The 16,385-nt window shown below is 42.7% G+C and overlaps 1 protein-coding gene across 2 annotated transcripts; it reads right to left on the bottom strand.

Annotated features, from left to right (window-relative positions):
- Nucleotides 1,350-16,368, bottom strand: MCM8 (minichromosome maintenance 8 homologous recombination repair factor). Of its 2 annotated transcripts, XM_021389866.1 has the most exons (18): nt 16,069-16,365; nt 15,852-15,926; nt 15,255-15,337; nt 14,916-15,065; nt 14,086-14,189; nt 13,333-13,531; nt 12,740-12,825; nt 10,863-11,014; nt 9,599-9,797; nt 8,764-8,794; nt 8,324-8,464; nt 6,730-6,871; nt 5,947-6,142; nt 5,472-5,685; nt 4,363-4,572; nt 3,756-3,832; nt 3,090-3,279; nt 1,350-2,051 (listed from the first exon to the last, which is right to left on the bottom strand). In XM_021389866.1, exons 1-18 carry the CDS (start codon nt 16,205-16,207, stop codon nt 1,959-1,961), a joined length of 2,481 nt encoding a protein of 826 aa, XP_021245541.1. In that variant the 5' UTR covers nt 16,208-16,365; the 3' UTR covers nt 1,350-1,958. The 2 variants fall into 2 exon arrangements, with proteins under 2 accessions (XP_021245541.1, XP_021245542.1); XM_021389867.1 differs by lacking the exons at nt 1,350-2,051; nt 3,090-3,279; nt 3,756-3,832 and having other exon boundaries at nt 4,381-4,625; nt 16,069-16,368.

Here is a 16,385-nt window from a genome sequence, read left to right as displayed (position 1 = left end):
CGCTCGCCGGAGCGAGCGTCCTCCCGCCGCCGCCATCCGCCTCCCCAGCAGAGCGACGGGGGCTCGGGGACAGGGGACGAGCCGCGGGGTTGCGCCCGTGCGAGGGGAGGCGGGGCGACGCTTTACGACGCTTTACGGCGGCGCCCTCGGCGGCGGGCCGCGCGCTTTACGGCAGGCTCCTGGCGAGGGCTAGGGGCGCCCCTCGGCCCGGCACGCCCGGCCCCGGGCAACCGGTACCTGTTCCCGTGGCGGCATGGCTCTCCACGCTCCTCCCCGCACAACGGGGAGCTGTGCAACTTGAGGCGAGGGGGGGGGCGACCTCGGGCAAAATTCTTAGCCCGTACGTTCCTTCGCGAGTCCTTGAAGAAATAAGTGAACGGTTTGCTTTGCCGTAAGGCTTCTCAGAGAGCGGAGGGACTCTCGTGCTTGGTTCTCGGCCTCTTGCTCCTCTCAGTCGTGTTTGCTTTGGCTCGAGGAACTATGAGCTGACTTCTTCAGTTGCAGCAACTGACTTATCCCTTCCCCCTAACATTAACTGCTGTTAAGGAGACACAAGGTTTTACTCCTGCTCCGGGCAGCGCTACAGACTGCAGCCAAGGTTTGTCCCCCTCTGACTATACGCAGTGCTCAGTAACTGGCAAAATGGGAAAAAAAACCCAAAGCAACAAAAACCACCGTTCACGTGTATGTTTGTTAACTCTACCTCACTCTGAAAGACAGTTAAGAAGGAGTAGGTGAATTGTGTGCGTCCCCAGGAGTGTATTACTTCTTTCGGCACACCACGCAGAGGTGGTAGCCTCTAATTGTTTGGGAGAAGAGGGGAGTGAAAGAACATTGCCTGGACGTGGTAAAGTGCACGTTCTGAAGGGTGCAGAGAACACGAAATGGGGAGGGGTGGTGGGCACACCGAGAGAGCCCAGCAGGCTGGGGCCAGGGGCTGCCAGCAGCCTCCTCTCACATTCAACAAGGGGAAGGGTAAAGTCCTGCAGCTGGGGAGGAGGAACGGCCCCAGGCACATGGGGGGGGGGGGGGGGGACACCCACGTGGAAGGACCTCTGCAGTGAAGGAACTGTAGGAAGCAGTGCCAGGTGAGGCAGAACTCCACCTGGGAAATTCCAGCACTGTGTTTTATTTATCTCTTATGCAACACTGCCCTAGGTCAGATTGTGCAAGGGGGGGAGGTGGAGAGAGGGGGAAGGAAAAGAAAAGTCACTTGACGAAAGAGCTGAAAGACTGAAGCTAATATTCTTATAGTTTACCCTTCTTAGAACAGTTAAAAGTAGGCATACACAGTATGTGACGGGAACGTGTTCCCTAATAGCTATTAACAGCCACACAAGTGGTCACCATTACTGTTATTCCCATTTATCATATTTAATGAGAAATAAAAAGACAATTCCCATTTTACACATTAAGCATTGTAATGAGGAGACTTTCATAAATTAGACTTGCGCTTCAAATAAAATCTGTTAGGAAGACCAATAAATAGAGAGTTGCAAATCAACAAAACTCAATCCTTACAGCTATAAAGCTGCAGCAGCTCAACACGTAAGTTCCCGAATTTTTAGAAATACTTCAGTACTCTAAATTCCTCAAATGAACTGCAGTGCTAAAAACACACCTCACGTCGTCTTCTCATGAACGATTTCAGTTTTAAAATCTGTGGGTCCAACAATCACTTGGAGTTCAGAACTGAAATTCGTTGTTCTGATGGATTGGGCTGGCAGCCGTGCAGGATGAGTCAAGCAGCAGCACCACAGGGCAGCATGTCCTACGCTAGCTTCTAGCAAGCCTGCTGGCACTACCGATTTTTGAACGGGAACTTGCAGTAAGCAACAGAGCCAGAGGTGCTCCTGTGGCAGGCTGCAAGTCAGGGCGCTTTACTGCTGCATATCCATCAGTATGAGTCCATTCCAGGCACGGTAAGTATGTCTCAAAGTTTATGGCAGCAGCTCTTCTCACATAGTCTGAAGCTGATAAAGTCTCAAGCCTTTTTTCAAGAGATAGCCCTGATCATTCAGGGATTCAATAAAGCTCTCAAAATCAAATACCTGTGGTTGAGGCGGAGGGAAAAGAGACAAGCATAAATGCCAAACTGGAAAAAATAAATTCTATCCAATAAAAAGCAACATAAATGTTTTAAAAGAATTGTAGTATTGGTGCATTACTTAGTGAACAGAACTGAGCCAGAACTGAGTTTCCTTCACAAACCAACGAGCTACAAGCAGGTGGCACACAGTCAGTGGCACCCTTTGATGCTTTACTGGTACATTTGGTAAGGCATATAAAAGCGTTTGTGATGCGCACAAAGTATGCAGAGTAACATGTGTATAAACCCAGGTTCTGAAACATAAATATCAACCGCGTGGACTGAAGAAAAGCCTATTTTCTACCGCTCTCATTCATTTCCAAGGATTTATAATGTATCTTTTGCCCATTCAATATTCTGTTAGAAAAATTAGAATTCACTTAGCTACAAGTAACTAGTTGATGAATGAACGAATGGCCTTGTGAGAAGAGAGAGGGCAACAACATATTCTGCCAGATGGGATTCACACCAAATCTAGTCAGCCTATAGTCAGCATTTGGACAAGTTTGGAGACAGAAGTCATCTCGTGCCAGCAGGGCACGGTAGGTTAACCAGGTAACAGGAAGAACAGCAATACTGCCAGGCATTAAGTTCCATACAAAGAAATTCATTGTCTCCCCTTCTCACTTATTATGCCTGAAATCCAGTTTCAAGTCTTACATTGGAATGTAAAGCTTTTCACCATGAAGCCAAAAGTAGAATTAACTATTAACATTTTTGTTTGGCAACCCTGCTCAACCCTTCAAGTACAGAATGTAAATTACTACGGGACAAAACACATTTGCGGCCATCTGTCCTACGTGATGTTCCCACCACGTTAGAGCACAAGGATGCTCAAAGCAGGAATGAAAACGCAAGAGGCGTACGCAGGCCACTGAAGGCCAAGCAGAAAGCTCATGGTGAAGACAGAGCAGACACCACGCCAGCCTGAATAAATACACAGTAAATCATTCTGACTGCTTTTATAGTTGTTAAAGAAATGTTTGACTTCCAGACTTACTCGTATTTGTAGCTCCTTTGCAACCTGTCGAAGTTGTTGCAAATCAAAGAGATTGTTGTAAGTTCTTTCTGCAATACTGTTAAGGGCAGAAACAAATCTTTTGGCTTGTGACCGATTGCTCATCCCAGACCCATGCTGTGAACGTTCAAAGTCCAGTTTTCCAAACTCATCTGAGTAGGTTCCCAGCATGCTAAGATAAATATATCAAAAGAAATGGGACGTTAAAGTAAAAATGTGTGAACTTCCTTCCTGGAACATCACCACTCGAAGTGCAAAGTTTTCAGAAGACAGATAGTGACTTTTTCCTAGGGGATGGTTTCCTATCTAGGGAACACAGAAACAGCATCTGTCCAAATTACTTTTGAACTTAAATTGTTCAACAGCAGCAACAGAGAGTGGTCACACTAGAGGAAAATCTTCGGCAGCACCTCATCTCTACATTACTGTGGACTGATGTAATATGCTGCAACGATACAACTCAAAGGTCCAAGTGGGAGTATTCAACTGAGGGCTGCTGTCAGTTTTTAAGCAGGAATTAAACACGCTGAATGTTGGTTCTGGGGGCCTACATTTGCTAAAGGCATTTCTTCACTGTGTTTGCACGTCTGTTTTAGAAAGTGAATGAATAGCAACACAATGCTTTATTTTTAAAGCACTCTGTATTACCTGTATTTCATTATTTCTATTACGTCCTCAGCATCTTCCTTGGTACATTTCTCCCTTAATTCCAGCCTTGATCGTGCCTTAAAACAAAGTGTATCAGAAAGGTATATTTAAGATATTACACCTGACGAGAGAAAAAGCTACAGCCCTGCCCCACATGTGCAATGATACAATAAGCACAAATTTTGGGAGCACAAAGACAGAATCTGAGCCTACAGAATGTAGATCTATTTTGATAGCATTTCAACGTCATCTCGTTCATACACGTTACCAAGATGTAGGTTGCAGTTTTTACAGCTTATTCTCAGGAAGCAGCACACCACAAATAATATATGTAAAAACAGTAACAGTTCAAGGTGGGCAGCAGCTTGTCCCTGCCAGCACCTTTCTTGCCTTTTAGGAGAACGTGATAGGTTTTATTTCTAGCTCAAGGACGTTTTACTTCATAAGAGGCTTTAAGCAACAGTAGCTCTTTAAGCATCTGTAAGTCTCTTATCATCTTAAAACAAACAAACAAAAAAACCCCACTCAAGGGATAACACAGCAGTATGGGTATCATTTAGGAATAATCTCTGTTTTCAGTCCTTCAAGTATTAAAGCCTGAATTTACCTCTGTGAGTCGAATCAGTGACTCCAGCTGCCTCGTTGTGATTGGAGTGCTGCCTGCTCCCTGGTTCTGCTTCCGAAGCTCCAGGTAGAATTCCTGAAGGACCTGAGCAGCTTCTGGAGATAAATTTGGGTGAACGTACTGCCGAGCATAACCGACGTACTTCCTCAGCAGCTGATGTGGAATGGCATCAAAGTTTTCTCCTGGTGAGAGCTAACCCAATTACAAACAAGGGTCTTAGATTTCCGATCTTCCATCAGAACCTTCTAGAACACAACACAGTTTTTAAACAAACTTTTCATCTTCTATGCTTTATCTGGTGACATCTTTGTGAAGCTCTGAACACGCACTCTAAGGGCTTTGGTTCTACATATATAAGCCGTATTCTTTTAAAACCGATGCAGCATGTTTAGACACGTTATTAAACACACCTGGCAGAAGCTTGTAACTTGCACTCCTTAGTGCCAAAAATGAGTTAATCTTAAGAAGAAGTCTCTTTCAAAAAGTGAAAATCCAATTTCCCAATTGTTACAAGATGCATCTCTACAGAAGGTTAGGCCATCGTTTTTGACACTTTGAAGAGTGCAAGGGGCAGCAGTTTGTTTTTCCAAAAACCTGGCATTTGCAGCATGAGCCAAACTGACCACAGAAGTTTAATTAAAAAAAAAAAAAAACAGTTTTCCTCCTATAATCCTCAGTCTTCCTTGGCTTGCAGACATCCAAGTGTTTGTTTACACACTGCTTCATCTGCATTCAGTATTTCAAAGCATAACATGTTCTATAAAATTACTATCCCAGTCTAGTTCTGTAGCTCTTCACTGAAATCATCAAGTTTGATTTAGAGCATTTTCATGCTAAGTATCTTCCCATTACCCCCACCAAAATCTCTACTGTATGAATTGACACAATTTTAGCAACTCCAGCACAATAAGTGTTGTTAGCTACAACAGACAAGTTGTAGAAACTGGTGCCTTAAATAATTTTTAGTTAATTCTGAGCCAATTCTCATGAGAAGAATGGGAGACTGAAGACATCTGGCAAGTCAGGGCTGCCAGGTCTACGGCAAAGAACACCGCAGGAACACACAGCAAGAGGCACGGGATGAGTGCTACCTTTAGTCTTTCAAGCAGAGGCCGATCTGAAACAACTTCAAGAACAGAGCGATCCTGCACGCTGGTACGGCTCACAACCGCGCTGCTGCAGGCTGCCTGCTTTCCAGCTCGGATTGCCATCACGTGCTCCGACAGCAAATGATCGTGGTCTTCATTTGGGGTGTCCAGCAAAATAAAAACTAAGTCAAATCTTGACAGTAAAGCACTCCCCATCCTACAGTAAAAACAAGAACAATACAATAGTTGTATAAAAGTAGCAAGACTACAGCAACTCTGCTCTACATCAAAGAGAGAGAATCCTGTCCATTTCATTCAAAATAAAACAGAACAGCAATTTGTCTCCCCAGAAGCATGAAAAACTACAATAAGCTTGTGTTCAAGATCCAGAAAGCCAGAAATCAATCTTATACAAGACTGGCAGAATCTCCCGCTCCAGGATGCAAACCATACCAGCAGCATTTCAGGAAGTGCTTACTTTAAGTTCTCAGACACTGTTTTGGCTTTGTTATAATGTCCTCCAACTGGGTTTGCTGCAGCAACAATAGACGTCCTGGCTGGCAAACTGCAAACAATACCAGCCTTGGCAAGGCTGATACTTTGCTGTTCCATGGCTTCCAGCAAAGCCTGATGCTGGCTTCCCATCTTATCAAATTCATCTATTCCACAAATACCTGGAAACAGTTAGCACAGGACAAAGATTTATTAGAAAACACACTAACTGATGGACAAGTGTATGCTACAATCCCACACAATGTCAGAAACTCAGCTTAGATTCTAGATACTGGAGGAGACATTGGACCAAGCCTTCCTTTCAGCACAGTCCGTTTCCATTTCATGTTGCTGCTTCTGCAACCCAGGCCAGGTGCAGCGTCTTGGTTTCTCGTTAAGATGACAAAGTAAGCTTTTTAAAAAATAGAAATAGACAGCTGATCTCATAAACAAGCTATTTTTCAAAAGCAGTAAGAATCCAGTACCTGACATTAAGTCAGATTTCTCAAAAAGGGAAATCTTAGATCTTTGACACATCATTAAATAAGACTGGTGTGTGAATTGCAGAAATTGCAGTTTTATACGTAAGCAAGGCCCTAGGAAAGCAGGAACCACTGCTGGTGAAGCTCAGAACTTCCCAGATCTGGAATGCCAGTACCATACTTCAAACTCGCATTTTCCACCCAGTCACACAAGCACTGCAGTGTTGTCTTAAACTCAGCAGTACCTTGCCCCATCCTGTTTGTACATATTAAGCCTGTAATATTACCTTGATCTCCAAGCACTAAAGCACCAGCTTCCAAGGCAAAATCTCCAGAAGCACCATCTCTAGACAGCGTAACAGTCAGGCCAGAGCTGGTGGAAGTATTACCACAAACATACACACCTCGAGGAGCAACATTACACACTGCCTAGAAGAGAAGGAAGGACTTTTTTCTCTCCCCAAGGTAAACGATTTCATAAGCCTTATTCTAGAGAAACAGCGCAAAGCAAAACAAATCTGTTTCTTCCCATTTAACGTTGCCCAACAGTCAAGTTAGGACTCCTTTCAACCCCAAGAAATCTATTTCTGTAAAATTAGTAGGAATAACTACCTTCACAGTACTGGCACAGAGTCCTGCCTACTGTGTTATCAAAACTGCAAGGACTTGGGGCACAACACTTACATTTCAAAGCATATCAAAATGCTTGGTAACTTCCCATCCAAACATCACCAAACTGCAGATATATAGTTTCTGTACCTTCATATCCCAAAGTCAATTCAGACTAACATCTTGTCTGAGTGCTCAGCACAAGCTGTTTCAGAGGAGGCATGTAGAGTTTGCCCCACAGCTAAGGGATGAAAGACAGTACTAGTCTTCTCCATGCCCCTAGCACCCAGAAAACAGCTTGTAATTTGAACGGACTGACAAAACACAGCCATGCTGCAGTTAAATTTATCTAGAATACAGTTACCGTGACTGGATTTTCCTAGTAAATCTCTATAGTTAGTTGCGCCTATACTTTAATCAAAAGATAACACCCAAAGTATATTTGCTCAGTGCCAGTTATGACAGGCACCGACTGCAGAGTTAAACAAACAAACAAACAACACGATAACAAAACCCACCACAAACTGGCTCCTACACAGCTTTGTTTTCCTCTTCGTCATTTTTTGTCCGGAGACAGTGACGACCGAGAGGAGCCTTGTCTCAGGGTCTTATCGGAGGACTAGACTCATAGCTCATTTTGAATGACATTCTATTTTTTTAGGAATGACATTAAGAAAAAAAAAACATCTTTCTGACGCCAGAATTTCCTGATTCAGTGAGAAAAATAATTTAAAAATTTGTTTAAGAGGAAGAAATTTTACTAGCAGCTGGCTTTGCCACAGTCATACAAAAATGCCCACCAAGACTCCTACAATAGTAGCAGCAGATCCCTTTTCCAAAGGACAAAGATCTGGGCCAGCAACACAGAAATAGGGTAAGAGAATGGAAATACACCTCTCTGAAGGTGAGTGGCACGGTAGTTCTAAGAATGCACTTATTTTGTTTGACAGTAGGTCAGCTAAAAGAAGATAGGAAGGAGCAAATCACCTCACCAGAGAGGAAGGCTATGAAATGAGCTAACAAGGGAAGGACAGCAAGCCTACACAGCATTAGAAATCTCACAGGATTGACTGAGTATACCTGCTTGGATAAGTGCTTTAACAGACGGGTTCTCTTCTGCAAGGCTCTCTGGAAAGAGAGGGCAGCAGGAAACCCATTTGGATACTGTACTATATCTGAGGCATGCTACATGAAGTCATCTCTCCAGCTAGGTAAGGCAGCAAAGAATTCAAGAAAAATACAATTATACAGTAGTAACAAATAAACCCATACTTGCAACATTTGACTTTTTCCTAATCCTGGATCTCCAACAATGAGAACATGTGGATCTCCTCGCACTGGGATTCTGTTCTTGTCATCGACAAACTTCTGACATCCTCCAAATAAGGCCAGGGCCAAGCCTGCCTTTACAATCTGCAGTGATACATCTGAACGTTAGTAAGTATTCAGTCCTGCTGATCAACACTGACAACTCCCCAGATCTGTCCGTAAGAACTCTTTCCCTCTGAATGAAAGAACTTAAATCCCCTAAGAAAGTTCCAAGGGTATAAGGCCGCCTCGTCAGTTCACACACTGGAACAACTGAAGTCACCCATAAATACAGCCCCTGCCCCTTCCCCGCACCTCCAATGAACTTCATACATCCCACAGGAGTTTAATGTGGCACTAACATTTCAAACTGAAGCTGCAAGCAGAGCTGATAAATTGCATACCTCGTGGCCGTAGATTGCAGGACAAAGAGAGCTGAAAAACAAAGCAAACTGTGACCCAGGAGGAATACGGACTTCGTGTTAATATTAAATAATCACTTGTTCTATCTCTTTGTACCAGAATACTTTTATAAGCACATATATTTTTTGCTTAGTTGTTGAACCCTTAGAGTCAGTTAAATATAAAAACAGTACTGAATTTCTCCAAATTTTCAGATAGACATACTTGAAACAGTAAGAAAAACCTTTCATTTGGGTTTGCACAAACGCAGAGAACCAGTTTTCCAATGGTTACTGCAACCATTCTGATCTTTATCCAGTAACTACCTGTAACTCCCTTCTAAAGGTGCTACAGCTTTCTGTCTTTGACTCCACTGGGAGGAGCAGAGGGATGGTCCAGTTGGACAGGTACCCTTCTATCTGAGCTGAGGGTCTTTACAGAACCCTCTGATAAGTTCTCCCACCTCTTTCCTCTGCTGTGAAAAAGCAGAGTAGACAACAAAACAGTGCTCGTGAGTTAAAATTAGTTACTGAGGAACACAAATGAATTAATCGCTTAATCTACCTGTGGCATTCTGTCTCAGAGTTGATCTGAAACACTCCAAACTTCCCCGTATTCCAAAGTTCTAAAACCCTCAGTTTCCATTTGCATTCCCTACTGTAATACTTCCACTTCCACTGGAGCCCCTTGCCCACTTTGGTGTGTTAAATCTGCAGGCAATATATTGTCCAGGCCTCAGACATTTCAAAGCTTTAAGATTTTCATAGCTTTAAGATTTTGTAGCCGTCACGTCGGACCAAATTTGGTCACGCCTAACCTAGGTCTGACACAACTTACTTCACAATAATCCTGAAGAGATTTTCCTCAGCTTGAATTTCTTGAACAGCATAGAGGTCCTTGAGAGAAAACTCCATGAACGATCGCTGAAAAGTCTCATCGTCAAAATTCTTTGTTTTTTGTCCTTTACTGTTGCTGACAGAATTTGCCTCAACGTACAGCAAGAACACACACTTGTCATTCTTATTTTTAGACGCTCCTGTTAGAAAGATTGACAGGCAATTAAGGAATAATTTTTACACCTTAAGTACACCACCGTTACTTACTAGCAGAACAAGGTAATTCAAAACTCCGAGGTACAGATACGTACAAAATACAGGCTGTTCATATTTTAAATGGTTCAACACCTACATTTTCAAAAATTGATGTAAAGTGTATTACAGCTTCTAGCTACGTTTGTTCACTAAGTTCCATGCTTTTAGGTACACAAATTATTATTCTGAATTGGGGGGGGGAGGGTGTATGTTTATGCATTTATAGAATTTTCTTGCAGCATAAATGAAGTTTTCCAGGCACTTTAGATCTTCAAACAAAAAATCACATAAAAATTTCTTCCCATTCAATATTTACAGAAGAAATCTTCACAGAGTGCAGAACAATTAAACATGTACCTTAACAATTAAACATTTTCTATATCCTCAAGAAAATGATTACTGAGCAGTGAATGCAGGCACACAGTAAATCACTACTGCGATTCTCTGCAATATATTCATCTATTACAGCTGTGCACAACATAGTTCTTCAGTTGGGGGAAAAAAAAAAAAAAGGTTAACGATTTCTCCAGGGAGGACTAAGTTGAGAAAGATAATATGCCTTCACAGTAGTGTGATGGTTTTCCTGTCCTTTGAAGAGACATGGAGGGAAAAACATTAAGCAAAAAATGAATCTTAATGAGACTTGAAGAAATAAGGATGTCCCCCTCGTATTATTAGTTCAGAGAAGGCTTTCCTAGCAGCTGACATTCTCCGAAGCGCTGCATGTCAGCACCGCCACTTCAGGATTAGCATCACACGTAGACCAGTGAGGTGCAGAAGACAAAGCCCAACTATCAGTAGACATTAGAGACAGCGCTCCTCTCAAACAGCAAAGCACATTGCTTGTTCAAAATGACGCCTTGGTGTGAAATTCTGGAAAGTTCTGAAGAGATATACACTTAACTCTTGTACAACTTTGCAAGCTCAAATGAAAGGGGAGGGCTGTTTATCCTGTATAATCAACAGAAAAGCCCCCCACACAAAGAAGTCTTCTATGATACATCTCTTACCTTCCTCAGTGCTAAACACCTTAACTACCCCTGTAATTGTGACCACATCTCCTGGGACACAACTGTCCACAAGATCTTGAACCAGCTCACATTCAATTGTGCGAGGGATTCGGCCTGCTTCTCGCTGATCATCCGACATGAGCTCCTGAACCCTGCAACACAAGAACCCGTGCAACAACTCTGTGCAACAAACAACTTCCCAATTCAATTACAGCATATAAACTCCGTAGACATGAACTTCCGACCAGTCCTTTCTGAACTGAGAAGGGAGGCATCAGAAACGTTCTGCTCAACTCTAGAAACAGCAGTGCTGAATTTAGAGAAACAGCATTTTTCAGTTCAGACTTTAACAAATGGGAATATATTATACACAAAACCCAAGACAATAACAACGAACTCCTGAAATAATAAGTAAAGTTCACATTTGCTATCACCAGTGCACATGTTCTTGTAGAAGTAAGTACAGTATGTGAACTAAGATGGACTTCATGTACAAAGTGAGGATGTCAGACATGACAGCCCTAATGAATGCACAATTGGCATTTTAACCTTAACAAAGCCCAAGAATTTCCTCAGACCACAGAAAAAACAGTAGCTCGCTCTGTGTAGCTGTAGAAGGCTGGGCAAGAAAGAGCTCTCCTGAACGTATGTTACAGAACAGCAGTCAGCAGTGGTGATAGTACAGTACAAGTGAGGAAAAAGATATAAGAAATCCACTGTCTACCTCGCTACACTAACATAGTTAGTTTCTGAAGAAATAGAAACTGTAACATGTTCACCCATAGCAAAGTTCAGACATCTTTAGGCACACTTGCTGATTAGGACATAAAAAGTAGATGAACGGATGGGCCCAGCACTACTGCCTTCTACAGAGTATACCTTAGGTACTGGAGACATAATCAGTATCATTTTAAACTAAGATTTTTAGCCCTTAAGTTTACCTTTTGTTCATTCAACTGTCACAACTGATGGATGTCATTTAATAGGACTTTCCTAACTGACCTCCAGATCATTAAAAGGAATTATTAAACAATAGACGCAACCAAGAACAATTGAGGAAAGTTGCAAAGAGCATGAACTTAACATTTCTCAGTAGTACTGGGATCAGCACTATTTCCATATTTGTCTGCGATATAGGGCCCCAGCAAGACCACCAATGACACCAAACTCAGTCATGCAGTCAACACATTGGAAGGAAGGGATGGCATCCAGAGGGACCTGGACAGGCTGGAGAGGTGTGATGTGTGAACCTCATGGAGTCCAATGAGGCTAAGTGCCAGCCAGGGCACTATGCCTGAGCTGGGGCAACTCCTACCACAAACACAGGCTGGCCAGAGAAGAGACTGAGAGCAGCCGTGGGGAGAAGGACTTAGGTGTTCTGGTGGACAAAAGCTGGATGTGAGCCAGCAGCGTGCGCTTGCAGCCCGCAAGGCCAACAGCATCCTGGGCTGCATTAACAGAGGGAGGGCAGCAGGGAGAGAGAGGGGGTTGTTCCCCTCTGCTTTGCTCTCATGAGGCCCTATCTGGAGTACTGCACAAGAAAGATGTAGAGCTACTGAAGCAGGTCCAGAGGAGGGCCACGAAGATGCTCAGAGGGCTGGAGCACCTCTCCAGGCTGAGGGAGCTGAGTTTGTTCAGCCTGGAGAACAGAAGGCTCTGGGGAGACCTAATCGTGGTCTTCCAATACCTAAAGGGGCCTGCAGGAAAGCTGGGGAGGTACTCCAGCAGCAGCATAGTGAAGGGACAAGAGGTAAGGGCTTTGAACTGAAAGAGGGTAGAGAGGTTAAAGTTACACAGTATAAAATGGAGTGAGCCACTCTGTCACTTCCTGACTGCCCTGTTGCATTATATTTTTTGCAGAAGGGAAAGAAGCTTACTTAACAGACTGCCAGTCCACTGTGGTAGTTAAAGGAGAGCTCCTGTCAGGTGTGAAAGATCGGCCACGGCACTCAGGAACAAGGCACTGTAACAGTATTAATTTTAATTCATTCTCAGATCTCTTCAATAGTAGTTTTTAAAATGTCTTTTTTTTTTCATACAGAAAGTAAGCAAAACAATGAGATTTATTAATGCAATTTCAGGGGAAAAAATCCAAGTTAAATTAGGGTTACAAATTAACATATGTATCATTAATAAAGAGCTATCAAGCACAGCCAGCTGATCCCTGATTCAGCTGTTGGAACAAATACACGTGATTGGTACAATTCCCTTTTTTATTTTGCAGGAGATTCTACAAACTGCTTTTGTCTCACCAGTATACATTTTTTCCAAATAGCAAGGTCATGTAACAATGCAAAGTTGGATGGTAAATTTAATTTTTTCAAACATGTTCACTGTTTAATCTAGCTTTAAACACCTGAACTACTTCCCCTCACATCCACCTGTTTTAAATACTACCAGTGTTGCTATTTTTCAAAACCCTACAGAAATGCAAAAGGGAAAAATATAAAGTTAGATGATTTTAACTTACCTTAGTTGGAAGAGTGTACTTTCCATCAGGCAAAGGAACACTCTGAACATCTCCACACGTGCCACATACAAAGGCCAGCTTAGTGCACAGAGGCTTAATGTTACTGACACGTACAACAGTGCCACGCAAGGCAATGTATTTCCCGTAACAGTTGGCTCGAACATTTTTCAGCTGAGTTAGCGGCTCATAGTTGTACAGTCTACAAAAGATGTTAAGCAAGAACACTTTGAAAGCTTACCACCAACCCATTGCTCCACCGTGCCTGCGCTGCAGAAACATTTGAGGAGTATGATGTATTGATTGACATATGAGTACTTTCTTCTGCAGAATTATGGTCCGTAATTGCCCTGAAGGATTTGAGATCTTGTACATACAGGTTTTCCTAAACACCCTCCACTATCTAATTAAAAGGATGCAGGTTTATAATCTACTTCCTAATAAAGAGCAAATATGTAAACGTATTTCTCTGTTTTTAATAAACACATTTTTACATAATAGATTCTCTATTTATAAACCGTTTCTCCACTTTATAAGCAGGGTTGTTTTCTTTTGCTTTTGCTTTTTCCTTCACAAGGACAGTTTAGGTTTTGTCATTGTGAAGACAAAAAAAGACTGTTCTGGAAATGGCTTCACAGAGTGAAGTCCCTCAAGAAAACAAGCAAGCCTTCAGCACCACGCATGGACACTGATGATCCTTACGAAAGAGGCTAAGAGATGGTCCTGCAAACAGAACAAATATTCAACACCCATTACCTGGCATGAATGAGAGGAACATTTATTATAGGCTCTCCATCCAGTGGTAACCCTTCCTGCACCTGCAGCTCTGCAGCATGCCTTTCAAGGTCCTTGGTTAGCACCTATTCAGAACAGAAAGGCAAACACGAATGTAGTATGTCACACAACATGGATTCAGTTGGCTGTTCTTTGATTGCTATCAGTCACGTTAGGGAAGACTAGAGAGCTCTCTGCTGTTCAGTGACTCCTAGTACAGCCCTTTCCTGTTTATGTACAGTTCTACGCTTCATTCTAAAAGGAATTTAAAATTATCACATTTGTTACATTTCTTTAGTTAAAAAATGAATATACAATAATCTTTAATCCTGGTCAACATTTGGAGAGTTGTTCGATAAAAACATCTGAGAATTTGCCTTTCAACAAAAAGTGAAATACTACTTTAGGAGATACTGAATGGAGCCAGGAATTCCTGTGCCTGCTCCCCACTCACCCACCAGGTATGGCACTGCTGCTTGACGTGGGACAAACAGCCCAGGCAACCTGCAGTACAGGAATTACATGTCCTTACTGTGAATCTATTAGAATTCCACTTAGTTTTAGCCAATCATTTTGATGATGAATTTACAAAATGCAATAAGATCAAATCATTTTCAAAACAGGATTTTGTGAGTCATACAAGAAGGGTGTAGAAACAAAGGCCGTTCAGTTTTTGAATAAACAGCAGATTTCTGTAATAGAGAAAAGCACAGAAACTTGTTGTTTTTTTAATAAAATAATTGCCTTTAAATTTGACTGAATCTATTTCATCATGGCGGTTATGTTCACGTCTATCAGAACTTCAGGTTTACCTGATGAATTGCCAGACCCATGCACTGCAGTATTTTCTGAGGCATATCCCGTAATTCAGTAGATACATCTGGTATTGATTTAGATAATTCTTTATCTTCTATCAGTTCCTTATAATCCACGAGGATGCTTCCTTTTCTTTCTATTTCATCCTGTGAAACATTTCAGGTTATAAAATACACTTCAAATGATAAGCACCATACATACAAAACACATCATAAACATTTCACAACTGCGATGGAAATTATCTTTGACAGAGAAAACACATCAGAAAAATATGCTACTGCATCAATATCATTAGATAGATACATACATACAGAGAGAAATATATATTTACTTACCTTATCATAAAGTTCAATGCGTTGCATGAAAAATTTTTCAAAGGCTTGTGTCTTCTGGACAAAAGGCGACTTGTCAGCATAAGCTAACCAGAAGCACAGTTTTAGTAACTGACAGAAACAATTGTTTCCTCGTCACTAAATACATAAACAGGCAGTTTCTCTTTCATTCTTTTTCTGCATTCCAGAACCGACGAAGATGGCTGCTCTCTACAGTATCACAGCAACATTCTGTTACAAGGTCTCTGACAAAAGAGAACTCTATCTACACTGACAGAGGTCAAGCACATAAGAGAAAAGCACAGCACAGGTGTCCACGTGCCAGCATGACAGACTGCATGCTTCACGTAGCTAACCAAACGTGTTTATCATCCTGTTTATCAGTAGACTATATTTTACAGTATTCAAAATTCCTTTCCAAGGTTCAGAGCCCACAAATATTACAGCATGCTAAAAGAGTAATCTTTATTACATTCATCTTCTCACATAACAAACATGAATCTCAGTTGCTTTCTATCCCTCTTATCCCCTCTACATGAAACTAGACCTAGAGAAAAATGATTAAGATATTTGCTAGACTTAACATTGGCCTAAAAATACCTTCAGAGAAATAAAGCTTCCAGCCCTTATACGGAATAAACTGGTCCAATGTTGACTGAACGAGTCGAGACCTTGCTGAAAAAGATTGAGATTAAAACAAGGTGGATATGGCAGCTTCAAGATCTCCTTCTCAGCAGTCTCAGAGCACCAGGAGACAAGAAACTGTCGCTGCCCAGCGTCAAGCAGGCCACGAGGCAGCATGGAGGAGCCAGCTCACCAGGCTCAGGCGCTCTCTTCCATTCCACCTTCTGCGCCCTTCCCCGCCAGCTTCCCCGCCAGCCTCCGCGCCAGCCTCCACGCCAGCCCTGGAAGCCCCGTCCCCGGGGACACCCCCTGCCCCTGAGGTCCCTGCTCATCTCAGCCGTGGCGCCGAACAGAGCAGAAGAAATCGGAACGAATCCCAACAGGGTTAACAGAAATCACTGAGGCCAAAGCCCCAGACGGGCCACTACGCCGTGTCACGCGCGGGTCTCCCCTCACAACCCGCCGCGGGCGGGAAACAGCTTCCTCGGCGGCGCCTGCGCACTGCCGCCG

This window comes from Numida meleagris, chromosome 3 (genome assembly GCF_002078875.1).
Source record: "Numida meleagris isolate 19003 breed g44 Domestic line chromosome 3, NumMel1.0, whole genome shotgun sequence".
NCBI classification, from domain to species: Eukaryota; Metazoa; Chordata; class Aves; order Galliformes; family Numididae; genus Numida; species Numida meleagris.
This window is presented reverse-complemented; position numbering and strand designations above follow the sequence as displayed.

What these genes read in the sequence shown, in the direction of transcription:
- MCM8 (XM_021389866.1), bottom strand. Translation starts at nt 16,207, where the DNA reads ATGAGCAGGGACCTCAGGGGCAGGGGGTGTCCCCGGGGACGGGGCTTC. An exon ending in TGGGTCTGGCAATTCATCAG is followed by an intron (nt 14,190 to 14,915) that starts GTAAACCTGAAG and finishes TGTTCTGAATAG; the next exon opens with GTGCTAACCAAGGACCTTGA. An exon ending in CAAAGGAGCTACAAATACGA is followed by an intron (nt 2,052 to 3,089) that starts GTAAGTCTGGAA and finishes CCTCAACCACAG; the next exon opens with GTATTTGATTTTGAGAGCTT.